Here is a 21,356-nt window from a genome sequence, read left to right on the forward strand (position 1 = left end):
CTACATGGTCAGGTTTTTCTTCAGCTTCACTAGTATTGAAGAGATATATATAAATAAGTAGTTAGACATTGGTGTCAAACCGCATCCATTTTTGAACTTTCTTAAACCAGTTAATAACTAAAAATGGATAAACAAAATGTATTGTCTTAACTGATTAGACAATACAGTGGAAGCTTAGTTGGATGAGAGAGACGAGTCTCGCACACATAGCCAAATTTGTGCCCGCAGAGGAGAGAGATTGCGAGTGTGAGATGAGGAGGTGGGCCATGGCACCAGGCAGTGAGCACGGGCTGCGCTCAACGATGGAGGCAGTGAGCACAGGCTGATCAGTGATCACGACACCAGCTACCAGAGTCCAAAAAGGCCGAAGATAGCGGGTGAATCAATTATAATTTGGGCACAGAGATACTTCTTTAAAATGGCTTGTTTTAACTTGTTAGCTGACCCGACCTAACCCAACTTTTGCGAGGCCTAGGCTTTGTTAAGGGTATTAAACAAGTGATCCGATCAAAGAAACTTAAATTGTAATAACGACATTTACAATGCGTGCTGTGTATCTTAAGGACGTAGCATTGTGGCATCTTCTCAAGGACGATGTAGACTTGGCTCATCGCTAAAAAGAAATGGGTCGACTCACAATCTAATATACATTTAGGTGTTGTTTGTTTTTTAAGAGGTAAAATGCCTGCAGTTTTCAGACCACATCTACAGACATCTGTAGCAGAAGAGATGGACCAAACATCTGTAGTCTGCAAGAAGAAGACTGTTTGTTTTTTAACACGTCTGTAAACTGTTTAAATAAACAAAAATTTAAATAAACCGAATTTTTAAACATAAAAAAGGTCTTCAAACTTAAACTTTATGCAAACCTAATGAAACAAGATCTTCATTGAATCTAACCTTTCTACAAATTTTTTTCAACAAAAAACTAATGATAATTGGACAATTATGCAAACTAATTAATTTAACAAAAACTAATGATAATTCAACAAATCAATTTCCTAAAAACTAATAAACATTCAACAATAATTGAAAAACAACTCTTAGGATCTTGTAAGTCAAAACAAGTCAAACTCAAGCTCGTTTACACAAAATAAACCTAAATTGATAAACATGACATCAATAATCAGTTTACGAACATCAATTAAACCTGATTTCAACAAATTCTGATATTATAAACTTTAAATAGTATACTCGTTTACACAAAATAAACCTAAATTGATAAACACGACATCAATAATCAGTTTACGAACATCAATTAAACCTGATTTCAACAAATTCCAATATTATAAACTTTAAATAGTATAATCCAATACATCACAAATCATACAAATATAGGTTACAAATCAACAAATTAATAATACACGGATCGGAGTTGTGGATGTGTGGCAGTGAGCGGCGGAGGTGGCGGCCATACGGCAGGCGAAGGGCGGTAGAGGTATGGGGTTGTCGGTGCGGCAGTGGAGTAACGGCGGTGCAGCAGTGGAGCAGCACGACGCGACAGTGAAGGTCGCCGGTGGTGGAGGTCGGGGAGGAGATGAATGGAGATGGTCGGGGAGGAGATGAATGGAGATGGTAGGGAAGGAGAAGGTAGAATGAAAGGGGGCTAGGGTTTGGAATAAGATTGAAGATGCAGAAGATGTGAAAAGAGGTTGGTCCTTGTCTTCTATGATAAGAGGGCGCGAAGACGTTTTTTAATGAAACGTGTTCAGAAAAACAGTCTTCAAGCTTAAAGGTCTGCGCGGCGCAGACGTAAGAGGCCAGGAAAATCTTCTAGCAAAAACAAACACCACCTTAGTCAACATATATGAATCTCTTCTGCTGGCTACACAATTTCAAGTATTGATATTTCATTCATTTTAGCTTTGTTTTAGACACGATTTAATTCGTTTTGAAGCTCGCACACTGTAAAACGCAAATCTACAAATAATTATTATACAACACATATAAATATAACTATCTAAAGTTGATGAAAATCATAGTTTCATTAATTTTTTCAACACGTCTCGCAAGCTTAATTCTTGATGCCGACGGGTCCTTCGTCTTCCTCCCAGTCCCGGAGATGGTCCCGTAATTAAGTTCAGAGCTTCCATCAGAACCCATGATTGCAGCAGCAAAATACTCATTTCTCCACCGGTCACAACAGTTGAAGAAGGAATCGTTCTTGGCTGCGGGATTTTCTGATAGTTTGTAACCCTAAGTGAAGGTTACAACTATCCTATCATTACTGCAATTACTTGGTGAGATCGTTCCTTACTATTTTTTATCTTCTGCAATTACTTGGTGAGATCGTTCATTACTGTAATTAAATAATAAGGATATTATTATTAAAAGTATTACTATTGTTATTTTTATATTATTATTACTACGTGATCCGGATCTTTGGAGTTTATTTTCATTTTAAGATCTCTTGACTATTATTGTTATTGCTACACTATTATTATTATTATTAGTTTTTGTTACTATTATTATTATTATTATTGATTTGGTGTTCTATTGCCTGTGTTTGTGTGACTAGTTGCAACCATAGAGCGTAGGAACCATGACTATTACTTGAGACCATGTCCTGAAACGAGGGGTGTAGGAAAGAGTAAAGATAGGGAGCGTATATTGCGTTTGGCTTCTTGGAATGTAGGAACATTAAATGGTAAGTTGCTAAAATTGGTAGATGTGCTTAAAAGACGTAGGGTTCAGATAGCATGCCTCCAGGAGACTAAGTGGAAAAGACATAGAGGGGCTGAGTGTAATGGGTATAAGTTGTGGTACTCGGGGTCTAATGGAGCTAGGAATGGAGTGGGGTTTCTAGTGGCTAAGGAAATACACACTAGTGTGGTGGAGGTGATAAGACATAATGACAGGATTATGGTGTTGAAATTAGTACTAGGAGAGGAAGTAGTGGCAGTAGTCTCCGCCTACGCGCCTCATGTAGGCCTAGGGGATCAGGAAAAGAGAGAATTTTGGGATTGCCTAGACGCAGTGGTAGGGGGCATACCTAGGGGGAGAGGATTTGCATAGGAGGTGATTTTAATGGACACATTGGTAAGGCTAACGATGGTTTTCAAGCCGTATATGGGGGTTTCGGTTTTGGTGATAGGAATGAGACCGGAACAGATCTTCTAGAGTTTGCGGTGGCACATGACCTAGGTATTATAAATTCTTATTTTAGGAAACAAGATTCTCATTTAATCACTTTTAGCAGTGGCGGACGCGACACGCAAATTGACTACCTTTTGATGAGGCAAGGAGACCGACGTTGGTGGAAGGACTGCAAAGTCATACCTGGGGAGGCAGTTGTGACTCAACATCGACTACTAGTGACAGATATAGCCTTCAGAAATAAGCTGACTGTTCGAGAGAAGAAAGGTACACCGAGAATTCGATGGGGAAATTTGAAGGACGAAAATCTCTAACTGTTTAAGGATAAACTCATACTGCATACGCGAGCTCGACTAAATGGGGACTCAACTCATATATGGGAAGCTATGGAGACAAAGATCATCCAAGTAGCAAAGGAGACTTTCGGGGTCACAACAGGAAAGACAAGTGGGCATAAGGAGTCTTGGTGGTGGAATGACGCAGTGCAAGACAAGATAAGGGACAAACAAGGATGTTTTAGGGAGCTAATGAGGTGCACGAATGAGGAGCGAGTGGAATTGAGGGACAACTACAAAACGGCCAAGATACAGGCGAAGAAGGCAGTGGCGGAAGCAAAGAAGGCGGCCTTTAAACGGATGTATGAAAGTCTACAAACAAAAGAGGGGGAACAAGCTATGTTTAAGATTGCCAAAGCCAGGGAGCGTAGAAGGCAAAATCTAGGACCGGTGAAGTTCATAAAGGATACAGATGGGCATGTACTGGTCAAGGAGCAGGACATCAAGCTAAGATGGCAAACCTACTTCCACAATCTTTTTAACAATGGGAGAGCTTACCAAGAAGAACATGACAACACAAACTTTCAACGACAACAATCGAATAACTGCTACTGCCGACGGATCACACGAGAAGAGGTGAAGGATGCACTGAGGAGGATGGGAAGGTCTAAGGCGGTTGGACCAGACAACATACCCATCGAGGTGTGGAAGTGTCTGGGGGAGGAAGGAGTCATGTGGTTAACTACTCTGTTCAATAGTATTCTCAAATCAGGTAAGATGCCAGACCAGTGAAGGAGCAGCGTTGTAGTTCCTATCTATAAGAACAAAGGAGACGCCCAATGTTGTGGTAACTACCGAGGAATCAAACTACTAAGTCATACTATGAAGCTATGGGAAAGAGTGATTGAGGTTAGACTTAGACGAGAAACTCAGGTTACGGTCAACCAATTTGGTTTCATGCCGGGGCGTTCCACCACAGAGGCAATACACCTTATAAGAAGATTAATGGAAAAGTATAGGGAGAAGAAGCGTGATCTACATATGGTGTTTATTGACCTAGAAAAGGCCTACGACAGTGTGCCACGACAGGTGCTCTGGGAGTGCTTGGAGAGTAGAAGAGTGCCTAGGAAATACATAGAGATAATTATGGATATGTATACCAGGAGTGAAACAAGTGTCCGTGCGCCAGTGGGGGATACTGATTTCTTTCCTGTAGAGGTAGGTCTTCACCAGGGGTCAGCGTTGAGCCCGTTTCTCTTTGCAGTTGTCTTGGATGAGCTGTCAAAGTCGATTCAGGGGACTCTCCCGTGGTGCATGATGTTCGCAGACGATATTGTGTTACTTGCTGAGAAAAAACAAGATCTAAACATGAGGCTTGAGGAGTGGCGAACAACCTTAGAGACAAAATGTTTAAAGATTAGCCGACCTAAGACGGAGTACCTCCACTGTGATTTTGGTGGGATAAACGACAATGAAGACGCACAGATCACAATTGAAGGGCAGGTGGTCCCGCAGGTAACGAAGTTCAAGTATTTAGGATCTTTTGTACAGAGCGATGGGGAATTAGACAGTGATGTGACCCACCGAGTTCAGGTAGGATGGTGTAGATGGAAAGCAGCCACAGGTATATTGTGCGACAAGAGTTTCCCGACTAAACTAAAGGGAAAATTCTATAGGGTGGCAGTTAGACCTGCAATGCTATATGGAACAGATTGTTGGGCCATCAAGAAGGCACAAGTGCGGAAGATGGAGGTAGCAGAAATGAGAATGCTACGTTGGATGCGTGGGCACACAAGGCTAGACCGAATAAGAAACGTTGTGTTTCGCGAGAGATTAGGGGTGGCGAACATAGCAGACAAGATAAGAGAGTGGAGATTGAGATGGTTTGGACATGTAAAGAGAAGACTGACGACGAATCCTGTTAGATCCGTAGACAACATTACTATAGAGGGGAGGAGGGGTAGAGGACGACCGAAATTGACTTGGGATGAGAGGATTAGGCATGATTTGATAGACCTAAACCTCTCCGAGGACATGGTTGAGGATAGGAATTCGTGGAGAAGTAGAATTAAAGTTAAGGATTTTTAGAGAGAATTGAATACCTTAGGGCTTAGACTTAACTTATTTAGGTCACATACCATAATGGTATTTTCCTTACATATATTATTATTATTATTATTATTATAATTATTATTAGCTTTTATATAGTTGTTAAACTGTGATCTTATTATTAATATTATTATAATTAGCAGTAGTTTTTATATAGCTGTTAAACTTTGATTTCATTTATTTTGCTTCATACACATGTACTTAGAGCCGAGGGTCTCTCTGGAAGCCACCTCTTTATTCCTTTGGATAGAGGTACGGTGTGCCTACATCCCACCCTCCCCAGACCCTACTTATAGCTTTGCTGTCGGTGGGATTTTACTGGGTATGATTGATTGATTGATTGAAAATATTGTACATTTCTAAAACCAGATGGTGGATAAACATGGTGCTTGAAGTTGAACCTTTGTACTGTCTTGGGGCCTTGTGTGTCTGCCATTTTGAAATTTGGCATGTGCATTTGTTGTTTGATATGATGATATGTGTAAAGATGGTCTCAATAGTCAGTATCCTGCACAAGAAGCCAAAATCTGCTTCTTTGGCAGTTGTACAGTATGCTGCAGGTGTTGTAAATTTTTTTTTCCTTTGGCAATTTGGATCAAACTAGAGGTGCACAAAATACCCGGTTCCGGGGCCTAGTACCCGTTGTACCCAAACCGGTACCGGTTTCTATCCGTACACTACCCGCGGGTAGGACCTGACAGGCTGGTATAGGATTTCTCCTCAAAGCTGTATCCGGACAGGAACCAACCTGGACCCGGTGGAACCGGAAATACCAGGTCAAAACCCGACCCTACCTGAAACCCGAAAAAAACCCCAGAATACCCGGTCAAATACCCGACTATACCCGGAACCGGTTCCTGCACGGACCCGATTTTGACTTTTGTTTACCATAGCCGGAACCGGTGTGCATCTCTAGTTCAAACCATAATATATTTAATCTATTTGCCGATCATAATCCGTATTGTTAATTTGACCTATGACACTCCTAACTTCCACTTTAGTTGTCAATGACAATCCTGGTACTTAGTAGCATGGCTGTCATACATTTAAACTTGGTTTATGCTTAAATTCAACTCAACCCGCTTTTAAGTTTTCTTCATTTCGTTCATTATCATTATTCCGAGTGAATCGAGTGGAAGAGTATGATCTTTAATGATTATGTTACTAGGAAAATTTGGAGTGTCAATGGTAAAATTGTTGTTATGGGATATTATCGGCTAACAGATAATAGTTTGGATTATTAAAATCTATTTTTTCTTGATTTTTTTATGATGATTACACACACGATAAATTTGATGGACCCGATCAACACCCCACTAGCCAATAGAATTTTGTAACGCTATAAATAGAAAATTACTAAAAGTTGAATTTGAAAATGTGAGCTAGCTAGAACGTCTTTGATGGTGATTTCGGGCATCCTTTATCCGTTGATGAAATTGTTGTTGGGGTGGTTTTGAAGCTCGCATCTGTATAGAAGGATGTGGTCGATTGTCGATGGATGGGTGCGAGGCAAATTGGGTATGAATTAGAGTTTTTATGGTTGGATGAACCTTTGATGTGATTATTGACTTGACTCGTTTTTAGCGTTTGAGCCCTTACCATTGTGGATGCTTACAAGGCACATAAGGTTAAGTGAGTACTTCAACGAATTGGGTCCTTTCGGTGTAACACACTTTTTAGAAGCGTCAATGAAGACACGGTTAAGAAGCGGTCCATACCCAACCTTTTCCCATTCTTTAGCACTCAAACAACGTTTGTGTAAAGTACGATGAATACGAACGAAAATTTGACGAATAAAAGCCCACGCACGTTTAAAAACATGAAAAAGTCAGCTCAATCCAATTTTGCTCTACTGAAATTAATCAATTATACATGTATTTGTGAAAATGATATTTAAAATTATGACTTGTTACCCCTAAAATTAGATAAAATCCATTAGTTACAAACTTGCAATCCAACCATACTAATATTAAGGGACGTTATTATGCATATTATACGGGTCGTATGAGAGTACGAAAATTGACATACATGTGCCACTGGTCACATTAAAGTTTAGTATACATAATAACAAACTTATATAAAACTTACACTGTTGTTCTTGTTTAAAAGATATGGCTAGTATATAAAATTTTAGCTAGCTAATTATAATTAATAATTTTGAAACATAAATTAAAAGAAAAATATCCATCTCCATTAAATTTTACTTGATGGGCTAAGATGGAAAATTACTACTCTACCCTCACTCTACCTAAAATGAAGATGAATTAATAGATGACGAGGGCAAAAGTGACATTCTCATCTCCAACACTTTCTTATGAGAATTAGAATGTTTATGGGTCACAAAAGTTGGGCTCTTGGCTGGCCTATATTCGGGCAGCAACCTGCCCGACTTGTACCTGACCCCACATGCATTACACAGTGTTTTTGGTCCTTGTGGTCCTGCCCTCCATTGTGGAGTCCTTTGTGAGAGACAATGTGTGCATTTCCTTCCTTGCCCCTGCCCGGTGCCCGCCTCATCCTGCCCGAGACTCGTGCTGTAACGACTTGTACATTTTTTGGGGAAAATTAGCTCACTTTCAGCTAACCAACATGTTGGGCTTCTTTTTCTCTTGCTTCTTGCTTTGGAAGGTACAACTAGTTTAAGCATGGAGTGGAGTTCTTTTACTTTGGGATGGTTTGTGGTTGTACCTTGTGCATTGGGAGTTGTACTTTGGGTTTTTGGTTGTGGTGGCATGCAATTTCCACTGCTGGATAAACAATCTTCCACAAAAATTGAGAGCCATTCCATGTTGATGTCACCTTCTTCCTGTTTTCATAATGGGTACAACATCAAGTGCATGAGGTATAAGTTATTAATGCATGTTTGCATACTTTTTCAAGAGAATGAATTAGGGGTCCCGGGTGTGCATCAAACCGAAAAAACGAACCAAAACTGTTTTTATGTTTTTGTAAAATTTTGGTTTTTCATGTATTAAAAATCGAACCGAATTTATAAATGTTTATTTTTAATTTTTAATATTCTATAATAATTTAATACATATGTAACTTAAATGTTTTAACCCACATTTATAATAATAATAATCCATTAATTATTAATTAACAAAATAATTTAGGTTTAAATTTATTATTATTATTATTATTATGGGCTGAAATTTTCTAACAAAATATTTTTTTTGTTAATTAACAAAATAAAAATATTTTTTTCGGCCCAAATTTTCAAACTAAAATGACAAAACTGAGAAACTGTAACCGAATTGAACCAAAACTGGAAACCAAAAAACCAAAATCGAACAATTTTCAAAAATTTAAAAACCGAAGTTTTGGCTTTTGGTTTGGTTTTTAACTCCAAACCAAACCGAACCATGCACACCTTTAGAATAAACATATATATTTGTTCATGTGTTACAAGTGAATATTTAAGAAGATAGAGATGAAGGGTACCATGGAATGACCGGAAAGGAGGTTATCAAGGCTGTGAATATGTTGCTCCGGCGGATAGTTGGCCGGAAGTCCGCCGGAAAGGGAGATGTTTTGGCAGAAATCCATAGAGGATTTTTGAAAAAAGAGTGTGTGTGTATTTTAAGACGAGAAATGGAGCAAGAATATTATTTATGGAGGAAAGTGAAATATATTGTGTTATTATTATTATTTTGTCGGCAAATAAAATGTACGCAAATTTAAATCACCAAGAAAATCAAGGGTTTATTATGTATTTAAGTGTATTTTTCGGCAGTGTAATGGAACATCATCAGGCTGTTTCTGAGAATTTGAGTATCCAAGACGAGTGCTAAAAAATGCCCCTGACATTTCCTAAAGGTCAACGGTAATTGTAATACTTCATTATTATTATTATAGGAGCATAGGACTAGACTTTATTAGATTGTTTAATGTTTAAAAGACTTGTTCATTTTTTTTTATCCGTATTGATTTCTTTTCAGCCATTGAGCACAATTTATCAATTAAGGTTAAAAGAATTTATATATATAATTTTTTTTAAATATTCCTCGTGTCCTAAATGTTGGCTGAGCTTTGCATGGGTTTGAGACAGCCATGAACATCGCTTACACTCTATAAATACATCACTAACAGGTTATATAACATGTATAGTATCATACGGGTCATATAACATGTTACTAGTGTCAGTGGATACAGTCATACAGGTTGCAAAGTCTAACAGGTCGGCTGTAGGAATACGTATTATGGAGGTGTGTTTACTTTATAAATATGTACTCAAAAAAGTGTTTCTATATGTTCTCCACACTCAGGGCCGTCTTCAAGAATTTATATGTCTCGGTCGAGCTAAAATAAAAAGGCTCGTAGACCCTAACAAGTAACGAAATATAAGCAAAAAATAAAAATTAGGCTTTATGTAAATGATTTTTTGTTTGGTTTAAAAACTATTAAATTTTTAAATGAGCTTACTTGGTTATGATTAAGTTTGTGTAAAATATTTTTTGTATAAAATAAGCTTAAAATGTCTCAAGTGAGACTAGAACCTACAACCTTTTGGTTAGAAGTCATACCCCTTTGCCACTATATCAAGCTAGTTATTGTATAGGGTAAAACATTAAATATACATATTTTTTTTTCATAAAAATATTTTATATGTAAAAAATATGTGTGTGTGTGTGTATGTGTGTGTGTGTTTGGGTGTGTGCGTGTATATATATATAAATAATATTCTCAATATTCGTTTCATGTAACATTCGTTAATTTATGTTTTTATTCGAATTTGAATTTGCATTCGCATTCGTTAAACAGACCCGATTTGTCATTTCAATATATTCATGTTTATCGTACATCATTAATATTTCAAGCTTGATGATTTACGTTTATCGATAGCCCATTTTCTATTCATTTATCCAATTCACGAAACTCCAGGATTTAATTTTTAATTAAACGATCTTCAAACAATACGAGTATAATATAACAAAATATCCAAGTTTATAACTTATTATTACATTTTTATAATATTTCAAAGTGCAATGTTCAAATTGTAATTTTACTTTAATTTTCTTTCTTAAAACAACTTGATTTTGCAAGGGCCTTAAATATAAAATATTTAAAATAATATATATATTTGTTTTTTACCCAGCCCAAACCCACCCGTCACCCCCTACCTTGATTTTCCGGCTTGCCGGAATCCGGCGAGAAAACTCCAGCGAACATAAAAAATGCCGTAAAACGTACGTTATAAATCAATTAAATCTCGTAAAATATTTAGACTATAACGGAGAAACATTAATCATCATTCATTACGCGTTATAACAACATATTATGTGTGTTTCGATCCCGAAAATTAAGTGTCCTGGCCGGTCGCCCGCATTGCCCTATGCCCCGGCCGGCCCTGTCCCCACTCTATGCGCATCTTCCGTACACATCATTTCAGTCCTTTCAACTTTTTAACTGACATTAGTTTTTATGATTCTAGTTAAACGAGCGTTTAATTTTGCGAATTCTAGTTAAGCATACGTTTAGTTTTGAGGATTTTGATTAAGCGTGCATTTAACTCTTTTGTGTTTTACTTTTTGATCACCCATGAAACATCAACTCAAAAGTGGTACATCTAGCTTTTAGAAGTTTTTTTTAAATGTTGACTTTCTTGTGTTTAGGTTACCGTATTTTTTAAATTTGAAGAGTTCTGTTGTCCCACTCTTGCTATATTATATTATCTTAACCGAGCCCACGCTGGATTCAGAGTTTGGCTTGGGCATTTCCCTGAGAAGCCATACCGCCGGTGCCACTTGACAGTCGATATGCCGTCACAAGAGCAGAACTCTCTAGCGTAACACACGGTGGGATGAAAGCCCGGGTGGGCTCAGGATTCGAACTGACAACCTTGCACAAGACCTAGCTCAAATCCTTTATTGTCATAATCCACCATAAATGACACAAGTAGAAATTGAAGTTAGGTTTTCACTAAAGAACCCAACTTTCTACCGCTAGGCCACAAAACGACGAATTGTGTGTAGCTTTTAAATAATAAATTAAATATGTGAGAAGAGTTAAAAAGTTTCTTTTTTTACGAAAAAAAAGAGAAAGAATTTTGGCTGATTTGTCATTTGTGAAACATCAAATTAAGGACACATGTAGTCCTGTAGCAGTCTATTATTTTCTTGGTTTCAGAAAGCATTCAAACCTTTATTCTAAATCCCAATAGATTTTGATATATATATATATATATATTTTGTCTTAAGTTGTACCTTATCCTAGACTAATTCTAGCCTAGGGAAAAAGCAAGGAAATGTAAAGATTACAAACAGACATTTGTGTTTATAAAGATGTTTATGAATCAAGCAATCTTATTTTCGGTTTTTGGAAAGCGAAAATAGATAGATTAGCAACTAGAGAAGCCCTTTTGTTTTGAGACGTTCCGGTGCTTGCGGGATGTGTGAGGTTGGTAATGAGAATTCTAGTCATCTCCTTACCTCGTGCCCCCTTGCTACTTCGAATCGAGAGATCAATGTGTAGTGTCGGATCCCCTTGGTATATGGCACACCCCAACCTAAGACGGAAATGCCGAGGCGTAAGCATGATTGCTCATAGATCTAGGTAACTATCATGCAAAATTATGGTGACAATATCTAATAATTGATTTTATTTCAAATAACCAAAATATCCAAAAATAGCAATTCAATCAACAAGAATCCACTACAATAAAAGAATTAATCCATAATTTAAATTGAAATAAAATAGTTCTTGATAAGTCCTATGGTCTCATCTAGTAATCCAAAACTCCAAGTCTTCAATTCATACGATAACTTGCATATACGTAGAAAATACAATAGGTTTGTCAACAAATATGTTGAGTGAGCAAGTCATTAAGTTTTGCAATAATATATAGTATGAAAAGATAGCAAAACGTAAATAGAGTGGTAAATAAACCAAACCAATGAGCAAATAAGTGTCAAGTGAACCATTGCCAAGCGAATCAGGCGCCGGTTAAACTAGACGGTCGTATGATCATACTATAATGAGAACATGGTGGACCTCTCCGAATACACAAATTAAACAAGTAATCAAGTAACAATTATGTTTAGCAATTCACACACAGTATAACGTTTGCTAATGATTAAGATATATATAATATGAAATACTATAAGTACGTATACGCCCCCAAAACGTTTGAAAATGTGTAAAACGGGGGGAATGACAAAACTCACCTTAAAATAAGCGAGTTAAATAAAGTATTAAAGATTAATTAAGAGGTCTTCGATTAACGTGCCGAACGAGAATATCCCACATAACCTGAAACTTAGCAGTAGAAACGTATAAGTAAGAACGAACCTAACGCCGCTGGAATTAATCCAAACGGATGAGTAGAATTCAAGTTATGTCAATTTTAACGTTTAAACGAGTCGAGTCTAACCAGAATCTGAACTTCTAGTCGGAAGTCGGGTTTTGGTCAGAACCCTTAAAATTTAATTACGAGAAGAAAAGTCTTCTGGACCGATCATTGAATCCGACCAAAAGTATGAGAAAACGAGAAGTCAAAGTTGTTGACTGTTTTACCCTTTATCGGGTTTTAAAGCAATGGACCAGTCAATACCCTTCAATCTCAGAAATTGATTGAAGGTTATCGACTAGAAGATGATTATGAACAAAAACTCAGTTTACAACTTACCCGGAAAGTGCACGAATGAGGAGTTATAACGAGTCAAAGGTCGTTAAGCATGCAAAGTCAACCGTTTAATGAACGGTTCTTCAACGAAACACCAAAAACCGAAGAGAATTGAGATGAGCAGCAGGTATGACGGCTGGAGGATGATGATTAGGGTTGGTGTAAACTTTTGTGGCAAGGGTTTATGACTTGTTTATATAGAAAAGGCTAAACAAACTAATTAGAGGCTTTTTGGCCCGTTTAAGCAAGAATCACGTTTTAATGAAAAGATCTGTCACACCCCGACCAAAGGCGGCGGAACATGCCGAGGTGTAACGATTGTCCATAAGCACATGACACTAATTAAAGTGACAGTATTTAATAAACTCATTTCATTTCACAACATCGAAAATGTCACATAACAATTATCCATAAAATAACCATAAACAAGATATCACAAAATATGGCAAATTTGATATTGTTCATTTTTACTAATATCCTAAGGTCTTTGATGTCGTTTTCTTCACAATCATAAATCAACCAAGATGCAAACCTGCAACATTTCATAAAATAAAGTTTGTCAACACAAAGGTTGGTGAGCAATTCATAAGTTTAATCATATTAGTATATAATAAAGATAGCCACAAAACTTGCATACGAAACGATAAATAAAAGTGGTAATTTGGATAAATAGATATCTCTAAACACATTAGCGACACCTAGCTATAAGGGGATGCCAAATAGTCTAGGATTTTATAGTTATCGTTAATTGCATTACGTTAACGACACTTTGCTATAAGAGGATGCCAAATAGTCTAGGATTTTATAGTTCCACCAACCAAAAGCGATAAACACATAGACATATAAGCATAGAACACCAAATCGAGCAATTATTTAGGTAAAGTATACAACTACGTTTGTGGTTTAAGATTCAAATATAAAGCATTTTGTTGAATAAGTATGAAATGTCACCCCCAAAATAAAAGATGGAAAATGGGGTATGAAGTACTCACCTTCAAGTAGTAAACTTGAAATATGATAATTTGGAGATTTGTCGGAACGACGAGTTTAACGCACAATGCCTAAAAAGAAAAGAAGTCTTGAATTTAGAAAGGTTGTCTTGAAGGTCTTTAAACAAAATAAATGTTGAGAAATGTAAATAATTAAAGTTCAAGGTTTTAAAATGTAACTATTTAAGAATTTATAATAATAACCCTTTAAAAAATGTAAGTTTGCTCGGAACCGCGTTAAAGTATCTAACCTTAATATTTACTCAACCTATGTTAAGTAATAAGGTGGGTAAAATGCAAGAATGCAAATCCCTTTGGAATAAAGATACTAAACGGTTTTTTTTTATCGAGTGTTCGGGTTGTCGGTTCGGGTCTTAATAATTGGTCAAACCCAAAGTCAACTTTCCAAAATATTGAATGTTATGAGATAACTCAATAAAATTTAATAAGACTTAACCAAGTATGTAGTTCCATTGTTTTAGAACTAACAACGCACGTTAAGCGAGTGTTCGGTTTTGTCGGTCCAACTTTGTTATGAGATCAAGTTGGATCCAACATTTCCAAGTACTTAAGAAAATATTTAAAAATCAATTTGTAACTATTTTTAAAGAAATATACAAGTCTTGATGGCTAAAAAAACACACTTGTGTGTCTTAAGCGAGTAAGAATAGGTTTGGTTCGGTTTCCATCTCACAACAAGTTCATAGATGGTTTCCACATGTCCAAACACTAAAAAACTTGTATAATAATGTACAAATAAAAATACTTTAACTTTTACAACCAAAAGTTAACAATAAAGTCTTTAAACAAAAGTTCGGTTTTCGGTTCGGATCATGTTTCGGGTTAAGACCGAGGTAAGATTCTACAAACCCATAACCATAGAATTTGTAAAAATGATTTTAGAAACTTAGATCTAACAATAAGTATGTTTAAACAATTATTTAACAAAACTAGTAACAAAGTTCGGATTACGGTTTAGAGCTATTTACGGTTAAACCGAAGCATAGACTCTTAAAAACCCATAACCATGGAACTTGTAAACATGACCAACAAACTAAAATAAGCAAGATTAATATGTATGAACAAGTTATATAGATGTATATATATCAAGGACACGAAGTCCTCTATGAAGCCTTGCCTTATGAGGTCCGAAACATAAAGGTTCTATCTAAAACAAGATTTTGCGATGTGAGAATTTGAAGTGAAAGATTGTCAATTAAAATCAAACCAGTTGATTTTCTTAAATCGTTGCAAATTTTTTGGTTAAAAGGTGTGTATGTTCAAAAGGCACTTTTGACAATTATGCATACATGCCGCGTTACATCAATACTACTATCGGTAGCAACTGCCGTCGAAGTTCAAAATTGCTTCCATAATTGTAACTTTTAATTTTTTTTGTCATTTTTTAAAAGATGGTTAGAGCCTCCATCTTATCCATTAATTTGTTTTGATCAATGGTTCAAATTAACTTCGTGCACTTTACGCTTTTTTTATCATCTTATATCGATCTCGCTCCTGCATTCTAAAGGTTTTATTTTATTTTATTAATGAGTATATATAGTGGCAGACCCATAAAGTTTTCTCAGTTGACTATCATTATATACTCGTAGACGCTGGTCGTGATTTTACACTATAATAGTACTTAAAAAAATTGGGGTATTTACATATTTCCCCTTCCTAAACTTTGAAATTGCATATTTTCTCAAACCATGCTTAAAGAGCATTGTACATTTTGCTTTAAAAACTTGTATTTTGGAAAAATATGTAATTTCAAAGTTTAGAAAGAGGAAATATATAAAAATCCCAAAAAAATTCACAGAAGACTGCCGACTCTCATACCACAAGAATATATCCACCCCTGGGTATACATACGTGTGTATGTATACCATATATAATTTAATATTTAATAATGTGTCCGATATTTTAGTTTTGTGTTCAAATCATCACATAGTCTTCTTTTTCACTCTACATTTGTAATGAATCATACATCAGCATCATGGTCATTGATTGGTTCTAAGTGTAAATGATTTGAACATAGAGCTTGCCCAAATTTTGATATATATTCAAATCTTCTTATGTAGTGGCTGTCAAAGCCCACAGTAGACTGGTCCCAACCAGTGGCTCGAACTAGAACTAGCCTTAAACCGGTCCAGAGTATTGTACTATGGTGGGGTTTATTGATTTGATTTTTAAAGGTACTACCACCACTACTACTATTATTATTATTATTATAAAACACAAAAAAAATCATCCAACCTAGTTTGTTAGATTAAAGTAAAAGGTATAATGCATGTAATTATGAAAAAAAATTATTTAACATAATAACTCGTTTAGTGTATTATTGGAATGTTTGGTATGGGATAATGCAATAATGAGAGAATGAAATGAGTATGATACTAGAATAGATAAAGGAATAAAATAGATCATTATCATTTCATTGTCATGTTTGACAACTATGTAAAAACCGAATCACTCCACTTTATTATTATTATTGGTGGTGGTGGCAGCAGCAGTAGGTAGCGGTAGGAGCAACGATAGCAGTAGCAGTAGCAGAAGCGGTAACAATAATAAATAATAGTAATAGTAATTTGAATATTCATAATAACTAGTTTTTAGGACTCCCACGTTGCAATGAGACCATTAAACCGAACACAAATAATCATAACAACATTAAACCACGGATGCTCGTTGTGAAGTATTGATTCATCAAATTTAAAATAATAATAATATTAATAATATAATAATAATTTTAATATAATAATAGTTATATTATAATATATAAAACGAAAACGACACTGATAATAATATAACAATAATACTAATAATGATAACAATACTAATAATAATAATAATATAATAATTAAAAGAGAAAATTATTGTTTGAGTCCCTGTGGTTTTAAGGCGGAGGCACAATAAGTCCCTGAAAATATTTTTGAACTGGTTGAGCCCCTGTGGTTTCAGAAACGAACCATTTGAGTCCCTGCCATTACTTAACTTTCAGGGTAAAACTTTCATTTGACTGAAACCACAGGGACTCAAATTGTCCGTTTCTGAAACCACAGGGACTCAAATTGTTCGTTTCTAAAACCACGAAGACTCAACCAGTTCAAAAAAATTTTCAGGGACTCATTGTGTCTTTGCCCTAAAACCACAAGGACACAAACAGTAATGTTCTCTAATTAAAAATATAATATTTATAATAATAATAATTAATATTATTAATTTCTCCTTTCCTTCACAGGAATGAATAAAAAACACCTCCTACTAATTGAATGAAAATTCTAAAAATGAAAGGAATTTCATTCCTTATGAAATAATCCATTCAATTAGCACATAACGACCAAACATGTTTTATTTAATTCCATTTCATTCCATCATATCAAACGCTACCTAAGGTTGGTGACATTGTGGATTGCAATACAGGGGTTAAATGAATCGTAATCATGATGTTTACACACATATATATTATTGTATTTTAAACGGGTTGACAGTCAACATGTTCGTTAAACATGTGTTAATCAATGCCAACCCGAGCGCAACGATTATAACTAAATAGGTCAATGCAAACACGGCCCACTTATTAAACATGTTAGACATAATAAAAAGAATTTCATTATTTTTAGGTTGTACCCTCTTAAAAAAGAAAAACTCTAAAACCCATTGGATATATGCTTATGCATCATACATTAAAAGTTGTAACTTAGTTCGACTTTATGATGTAAAAATGTTTTATTTTATATATACCTTAGAGCATTCTCATTTAGTTTTTCAAAATTTTATGAGGGAAGTTTGTAAATTATAGGGTGTAGAGAGAAAATATAGTGATTTTTTGTAAATTTGGGGAAAAGTTAGTGATTTTTTGCAAATTATAGGGTGGATAGAGAAAACTGCAATGATTAAAGTATAAAAAAATTATTTAATTAAACAGAAGAGAGAAATAAAGTGTGTTTTAGTGTAATTATGAAGATGGGGATAGGGAATCAGTTGAGAATGATAATGGTCCCCCAACTTAGTTCAACTTTATGATGTAAAAATGTTTTATTTTATATATATCTTAAAGCATTTTCATCCGGTTCCCTAAAATTTTGTGAGGGAAGTTTGTAAATTATAAGGTAGGATTTTGAGTGGTTATAAGTATAAATTATAAGATGGAGAGAAAATGTAATGATTTTTTATAAATTTGGGAAAAAGAAAGTGATTTTTTGTAAATTATAGGGTGGATAGAAAAAACCGTAATGATTAAAGTAAAAAAAATATTATTTAATTAAACAGAATAGAAAAATGTAGTTTGTTTTAGTGTAATTATAGAGAAAATGATAGAGAATCAATTAAGAATGCTAATGGCCCCCCAACTTAGTTCAACTTTATAATGTAAAAATGTTTTATTTTATATATACCTTAGTCTAGTAGTCCCCCATTGAGAACTCTCTTTTGCACTTAATTAATTTTTTATTTTATTATTTTAGAACGACAATTTTTTTTAGGTTATTGCACTCACCTAATTGGAGAGTTCTCTTGCCCATTCTAGCAAAGTATGTTGTCATAGCCGAGCCTGCGTCGATTTCAGAGTTTGGCTTGGGCGTTTTCGTGGGATATCATATCGCTGGCTACCACTTGACAGTCGCTATGTCGCCACAAGAGCAAAACTCTCTAGCGTTACACGGTGGACGAAAATCCGTGTGTGCTCGGGATTTGAACTGACAACCTCAGAAGGTCTATCTCAAATCCTTCATTGTCATAATCCAATAAAAATGACAAATAAAGATCGAATTTGTTCTTCACTAGAGAACCCAAATCTTCCTACCACTAGACCAGAAGTCCAGAAGTGAAGGATCCATTTTGCACTTAAATGAATTACTCCCTTTTCGTATTCTTACTAGGCAAACAACTAACTAAGCATGATGTACAAGTCTTAATGCAGCTCAGAGGAGACCATACCGTGCAAATAATGGATGTGTACAGAGACCAAAATTGAAAGCATGCAGATGAGGTTGTACATTCATTGACACCTTCAACTGTTACTTTCAGCAATAATTATTGGTGTTGATCAGGGTGCAAGGGTGCCAACTTTTGAGAGCTAATCAAGTTCGGATCGATAAAAAGCTCAAAATAAGCCAAAGTTTTTCGAGCTCGAGCCTCAAATAAAGCTCAAAGTTAACGAGCAAATATCAAGTCTTGTATGAAAAGCTCGTTTAGGCTCCAGTCAATTGTATTTTTTAAGTTTTACCTCTTTTTGAATGTCTATGCATTAATTTTACAATGCACAATCAAGCTCGAGCCGCGCTTAGCTCGTTTAATGTTTTATCAAAATATATAAAAATAATTAAAAACGTATATAAGAATTAATAAAAATTAAACGAGCTAAACCCGATATTTGAAAACAAACTCATGAGCCGAGCTCAAGTTTTTAAAAGGAACTCGAAACGATCCAAGCTCGATATAATTCTATTGTCTAATGAGCTCTCATAAGTCTAAACAAGTCGAGTTCGAGCTAGCTGCTAGTCAAGCTCGGGCCCGGTTTATTTACACCCTTAGTGTTAATTGAAAAAATAAATGAAAATTGAATTCACAATTAAGTAAGTTCCTCTTCTTGATGTCAGATCTCAAATGATGTGTAGGCCAATCTTGTTTGTAGCACCAGAAGAATAATCATGCTGTATAAACTTGTACCTTATGCATTTTAATGTGTAAAAAAGACCAAATTTAATGTGGTCCACTTATGGCCTGTTGATATGAAATGGCACATACTCATTTAACTGCCCCAACAACTTTATGAAAAATCCAATCTTATAATAATTATACTATTTTATGGTGTTTGGAAGTGTGTCTTTTAATTATTTAGGAGTGAAATAAATTCTTTTATTAATCAGCTTTTCATATTTTAAAAAGCATAAAAGTGTCGAGTAGGATAGAGTCTGGTAAGGGTGAGATGACGACAAACTTTACTCTCAATGTGAATTGGTTAATTAAACGCATGTTTTAAAAGGTGAATGCTTGCGAGTGTCTGGTTTAAGAAAAATGTATATACTATACTTCCAAAACAAAGTTCTGAAATCCGAGGCGTGAGATGAGAGCTTCACATACGCCAAGTGTTAGCTTTATGTACAACCAAATAAGCTTTATATACAAACAAAACTTACATTTGTCTCATCTGTTTTACACATTAGGCTTTTTATTAACTAAATCATTTCTAATTTTTAATTTGTTCATCTGTAGGTTGTTTTTATGTATTACCCTTCATCAGACCCCAATTTGGGCTCAAGCCCAGTGGCTCTTCCCTGATCCAAATGAGACCTCTAATTATTACTATATAACAAATAAGAAGTTTGGTGTTGCAACTTGCAAGTGCTTTTTGGGCCACTTGGTGGTGAACTGGTTCGTAATTTATTTTTTTTAGTTTAGTCATCATAACGAATGTAACGAAAACCGACCGAGCGTCAATATTTTTTAATTCCGGTATCATAACAAACATGACGGAAACCAACCGAATTCACACAGACTCACCGCCTCAAACGTCCGGGATCGACAACGATCGTGTTTTACCAGCGCTCGGGTTTTACCGACCGACGCCACCACATTGGTTCACCTCAATTTTTATAATTTTTTTTGTTTTATTTTTGGTTTTAATTCCGCTACAATAATGCACGTCACTAAAACCGACCGAATTCACATCGACTTACCAGCTCAACGCTTGGGTTTTTATCACCGTCTGAGTTTGTAAAAACTAGTTTATATTGTAAAACCTAGGCGAGCTCAACTCGTTATCTTAACAAGCTGACATGTTTGGCTTGGATTTGGCTCGTCAAAAGCTCAAGCCGACTCGTTTATGTTTAAACTTTTTTGTATTTTTTACACATTCATATCTATAAACACTAAAAATTACATTTGTAACATGCATGAAACACAAAATTTATAAGCTACAGATTTCATACTTTAAATACATTAAAATCTGGATTATAATGTATATGTACTAAAACTTAAGCTTTAAACCAGAACTTAAATTATTATGAGAATTTGAAAATATTTAAAATTTTTTTTTTTTGAAATATGGCACTCAGTTTCACAACTTTATTATAAACGAGGCAGCTAATGAGCGAGGCACGAGCTGAGCAGGCTCGTTTACAAACGAGTTGATTTCGAGCTAACTTCAAGCAACAGCAAGTATCATAACAAAGAAGCCTATATTAACATGTGGCTTTGAGTTAATAATACATATATAAACAGAAATGTAGTCATATCCTACTTAAATACACATATATACAGTAG

The 21,356-nt window shown here is 35.4% G+C and overlaps 1 protein-coding gene across 1 annotated transcript; it reads right to left on the minus strand.

Annotated features, from left to right (window-relative positions):
* Positions 1-7,700: 7,700 nt before the first annotated feature.
* LOC143573012 (GATA transcription factor 9-like) lies at positions 7,701-9,053 on the minus strand. Its single transcript, XM_077058009.1, has 2 exons — positions 8,922-9,053; positions 7,701-8,286 (listed from the first exon to the last, which is right to left on the minus strand). The coding sequence occupies exons 1-2, from the start codon at positions 9,024-9,026 to the stop codon at positions 7,729-7,731; spliced, it is 663 nt and encodes a 220-aa protein (XP_076914124.1). The 5' UTR covers positions 9,027-9,053; the 3' UTR covers positions 7,701-7,728.
* Positions 9,054-21,356: the final 12,303 nt, after the last annotated feature.

The sequence above is a fragment of the Bidens hawaiensis genome, unplaced genomic scaffold (genome assembly GCF_021521415.1).
Source record: "Bidens hawaiensis isolate Kalapana, Puna unplaced genomic scaffold, B.hawaiensis_p1.1 tig00026186_1, whole genome shotgun sequence".
Taxonomy (NCBI): Eukaryota; Viridiplantae; Streptophyta; class Magnoliopsida; order Asterales; family Asteraceae; genus Bidens; species Bidens hawaiensis.

What these genes read in the sequence shown, in the direction of transcription:
- LOC143573012 (XM_077058009.1), bottom strand. Translation starts at nt 9,026, where the DNA reads ATGGATTTCTGCCAAAACATCTCCCTTTCCGGCGGACTTCCGGCCAAC. An exon ending in TCCTTTCCGGTCATTCCATG is followed by an intron (nt 8,287 to 8,921) that starts GTACCCTTCATC and finishes TTATGAAAACAG; the next exon opens with GAAGAAGGTGACATCAACAT.